This window comes from Crocuta crocuta, unplaced genomic scaffold, assembly GCF_008692635.1.
Source record: "Crocuta crocuta isolate KB4526 unplaced genomic scaffold, BGI_CrCroc_1.0 scaffold267, whole genome shotgun sequence".
Taxonomy (NCBI): domain Eukaryota; kingdom Metazoa; phylum Chordata; class Mammalia; order Carnivora; family Hyaenidae; genus Crocuta; species Crocuta crocuta.
This window is the reverse complement of record NW_027531899.1, coordinates 4523630-4524814: the sequence shown is the minus strand read 5'-3', so window position 1 is coordinate 4524814 and position 1185 is coordinate 4523630. Positions and strand designations below refer to the sequence as shown.

Below are 1185 nucleotides of genomic sequence, written 5' to 3'. Positions count from 1 at the left end.
TGTTGGGAAAGAAGGGAGATAAGAGGTCACCTTCCTCCTACTCGTCGAACGGTTCAACTTTGGGGGCAAAAGGGGGACGTTTCCGAGGTCAACAGGGTGATGCTGTGTCAGGGAAAGTGTCTCCCAGGTGGCTGGCTAGAGGCGTGGGTCTGTGGCCCCATCTGCCCCACCCCCTGGACACACCTCTGCTGGCTAAGGGTGACATAACACTGTTCCCTGTCACTCTGTTCCCGCTTATCTCCCGTCTTGTCGGCGCCACCACCTTCTTGGAAATGAGTTGGGACAAAGGGGAGGGGGCTTAGCACCCCCGCCTCCCCCAGAAGGGCCCATAAAAGCAGCTGAGCCGGGACCCCAGACACCACAGCAAGTCCTACACCCGACAGCAGGACAGCCAGCCAGACAACACGATGGCCCTGAGCACACAGGTCCAGGCCGCCTGCCTCCTGCTCCTCCTCCTGGCCAGCCTGGCCGGTGGCTCCGCTCTCCGGCGAGAGGTGAGAGCCCACAGGGCCTGGGACCACGGTGGCCAGGACCGGAGAGCCGGGCCCTGGGTGGGGGGAACTGCTGAGGGCAGCTGGAGACCCCTTGGCACCGGGCCGAGCTCAGGGCAGGGAACGGGGGTGGGGGGGATGGATGGCTGCCTGAAGTACAGAGATAAGCGGCCCAAGGATCGGACTGGAGGCCCCGAACTAGTTCCACAGATACCGAGTGTCTGCTCCGTGTTAAGTCCTTTCCTAGTCAGTGGGGATCACGCAGCGAACAAGGTAGATGAGAAAAGAGTTTTGCTCTCATGGAGTTCATGTCCCAGCCGGGGAATTCGTCCGTCAACAATGAAAACAGAAATAGGATAACTGTTGAGTCAATGCTGAATAACAGAAAATGGTGATGGTAGTAGCCACAGGCGTGGGGGGTGAAGGGAGGACTTCCGACGGATCAGGGGCTGGAAATCGAGCCACAGTGGTTTGTGGGAAATGAAATTCGATCTGGGACTGGGTGGTCTGGACAAGAGGAGGGGGCAGTAAGTGAAGACCCAGGCAGGGGGCAGTCAGGTGTCCGAGGATCGGAGGCTGTAGTGAGGGGAGAGGATGCTGCTTGGAGATGAGACTGAGGGGCGGACTGTGCAAGTACTGACTTTCCTTCACGTGCGAGGGCAGCTCTGCAGGCTAGTTTCTCTTTTTTTTTTTT

General features: G+C 58.8%; 1 protein-coding gene across 1 annotated transcript in view; it reads left to right on the top strand.

Moving 5' to 3' along the window:
* The first annotated feature begins 264 nt into the window (after positions 1-264).
* The window catches only part of HAMP (hepcidin antimicrobial peptide), a 1674-nt gene continuing 753 nt past the window's right edge, over positions 265-1185 (top strand). The window contains exon 1 of the mRNA XM_077773845.1: positions 265-494. Coding sequence (XP_077629971.1) covers positions 408-494 — 87 coding nt within the window. The 5' untranslated portion in view covers positions 265-407. The remainder of the gene's footprint in view (positions 495-1185) is intronic.